General features: G+C 33.4%; 1 protein-coding gene across 1 annotated transcript; it reads left to right on the top strand.

Moving 5' to 3' along the window:
• Positions 1-1510: 1510 nt before the first annotated feature.
• On the top strand, positions 1511-2470 carry LOAG_13986 (hypothetical protein; the record flags this gene model as incomplete). The annotated part of the gene is made up of 3 exons (XM_020448748.1): positions 1511-1692; positions 2117-2156; positions 2312-2470. Coding segments are annotated over 3 exons (381 nt in total), but the record flags the coding sequence as incomplete, so codon positions are not given.
• Positions 2471-3139: the final 669 nt, after the last annotated feature.

Here is a 3139-nt window from a genome sequence, read left to right as displayed (position 1 = left end):
ATTATTCAAATCATTGAGTGATTTTTTCATATTTACAGCTTCTGATAGCAATGGATTTTTAAATATCTTGCTATCCTTACATTCGTCGTGATATCATTCGATGTTACATCAGCAACAGGTTGACTTTTTGAATTTTCAAATTTTATATTTAAATGAACAACTTTAACGTGGTACACTATACATAATTGGGAAATTTGAATGAATTTGGATTTTCTGTTTAAATATCTGAAAAACAAGAACTTTATGATGAGTTGAGGAAGGACCCACCCCTCATAAAAAAAAAGGAAGATTGAAACTAAATTTCGTTGTCCCAAAGATGAAGTAACCTTTGTCTTTGGAGTAGTGGGAGATCAAATTGCTGGTTACTTATCCATAGGAGATTTAAAAAATCTCAGCAAGTTAGCACTTTTCTTTCATTTACATATTATCACGTTACAGATATTTTCTAAGGTGGAAAAATCATATCCGCCAAATTTTATGATTTCAGTTACTAGTAACTGTAGGAGATAAGGAAAATTGAAATGAGTTAATAAGTTAAAATGAAATGATTGATAATACTTTTCGCGAATTTTGAATATCGCGAAGCTTCAAATAAAATAAAATGATTAAATGAACTAAATGATTAAATAAACAAATCAATCACACAAATTGTAACAATGTCATGAATCATTCAACCAATTTTACATCCCTCAAATTCATTGTCTCATGCGTTTTTCTTTGTTATCTTCATCTAAGTTCACATCCTTTCCTTTTTTTAATGTAACAAAGCACACTCATAAGCTAAATTTCTTTGCCTAAGAACCGATCTTAATTGCAATGCTTAGTGTTGCAAACAGAGCCATTTGTTGTAATCGGATTTTGACAGTTTTTCTTTACTCAAAGGAAAATCTAATGTAATGTTTGTTATAAACCACACTCCCCATATATGCTCATTGTGTTAAAATTGTGTATATACTCAAGGCTATAACTTGATCATTTTCCATGTCAAACACTCAACCAAGGACTGCACCGTATATTGTATCCTTTACTCTCCGATAAACATTTTACTATTACCCTTTGCGTTATTACAATCTACCTTCTGCGAATAAATAACTTCCTCCTGAACCGAACGAAGAATACCTTCTCAGAATATTCGTCTGTGCCTAAGAATAAACCTTCCCAAATCAAACCCGACAAATCAAACTTTTATTTTCAATTTTTCCTACACAATACTAACAATAATGGATTATTCTTTCATATCATTTTGCAGGGCAATCCCAGTGACGTCTGAATATGTAAACTATGAGTTGAACCGTCGACATGCAATGCTGCATTACCGAGATGGTAAAATAACCCCGTCATGTTTAGAGAAAGCTTTGAAACTCTATACTCAGATGAATATCAGATGAATATCAGATGAATAAAGTATGCTCCATTCTTTGTTCCCGTCAAGAATAAATTAACTAAAAATCAGAAAGAACTTATTACAGACTAAGATTTGATGAAATAATGATGTAAATTCAAACTTTAGCAGCTCGAATCCTTCGCGAAGCTTCATTGGGCACCATATGAATATATTTTGTTTGCTAAACCAAATCATGCCGAAGTATTAAGGAGCCTCGCTGAACTAAAAGGAAGTTCAGCAAACGGCTTGCTTTTCCCATTCCATTTATTTTCGATCCGTAGCTGGTCTTTCAAATTTACCGATTCGATGTTAGTCATCTTTTATATTAACAGAAGCAAACTGCAGTCATTGTCAAATTATGCTAATGTTGAGATTTAATCGTTTTTGGCACAAAGACTGCAGTGATTTCTATTCCAAACTTTGCACCAATAATTAAATGTGACGGTCGGATGGTCATAATACTTGAATGATAATGACAGCGAAGTGATACTTGAGTGATAGCGAAATTTCTCTTTGTCTAAAATACTAAGAATTGTAAGCGGAAGGGACAAAGGGCAAACAATTCAATTAAGGAATGCAGTTAGAGTTAGAATTATATATCAAGAAAAAATATATTAAGGATGTAATTCATTCTGTCCCAAAAGATCAATGCAAAACTTTATCGAACATTCAATACTCAATGAGTATAGTGGTCATTATATGTTTGTTCTTAATTACAATAGTTCCTTTCAGTGAAGACTACACACTTCTCGATGAACTGGATATCCCTAAAGTGAGTTAATTAAAGCTTAATGCATCAGTATACAACACCCCGAACCATTATGTTTATAGTGAAATGAATTCTACATAGGATTTTATTGCTAAAACTTATTAGGAGTACGATCTTCGTACTGCTAATAAGCCTAATATGATGATCATGAATCCCAGGATCAAGTGAAGTTGGTCATTGTAATTGCTAGCGGCCCCAAATCTATTAATGAAGACGCTGAAAGTAAAACATTGAATGTAACCGAAGAAATTCGAAAGGAAGTTGATAGCGCTCCAATTTGCGTTGTTGCTCAGTCGGATAATCAACATGAAGCGTAAGACAGACTTGATTTTTTGTTGGCTCACAGATCAATCTAGAATGGAGTTACACCGATAAGAGTTGATTACGACAATATTCATCTACAGAATGTGTTTGATAGAATGAACATTAATTCCGATGTCGAATACGAATGTCTTTCTTGACGGCTTCCGAAATAGGACGAATGCTATAATAATAATTATGAACAGACGGTGAATATCTTTATATTGCCGCAACAAATATCTTAGTTTCAGTACACACAACAATCGGGTGGTATTGCAAGGCTATATTTACGTCTTCAACGATCTGACGTAAACGCATCGACCCTTGTCGTATATAAAAATGATACCAGCGAAAGATTGAAAACAAAGTTTGAGGACTGGAAGGTATGACTTGTTTATTCATTCTGATTGTTTTTTATGTTTTTTAAGTTACTTCAATTTATTCGTAATCGTTAGTGTCGTAAAATCATTTTCTCACTGAAAGCTTGTTAATTCTCCAAACTTTTGAAGATTTACTGTGTTTTTTGCCTGGCTTCACGTGTTGTTGATATTTATCAAAAATATGCTCGTTATAACTTTGCTAACTGTGCAAAATTATCCCTCTTCTGCAGAACGAATTGCTCTTCCTTAACAGTCATCAAGTAATAGCCTTCCATTTTACTGGGTCAATGGCACTGAGCCGAAGGA

Source organism: Loa loa (assembly GCF_000183805.2).
Source record: "Loa loa unplaced genomic scaffold supercont3.1034, whole genome shotgun sequence".
Taxonomy (NCBI): Eukaryota; Metazoa; Nematoda; class Chromadorea; order Rhabditida; family Onchocercidae; genus Loa; species Loa loa.
This window is presented reverse-complemented; position numbering and strand designations above follow the sequence as displayed.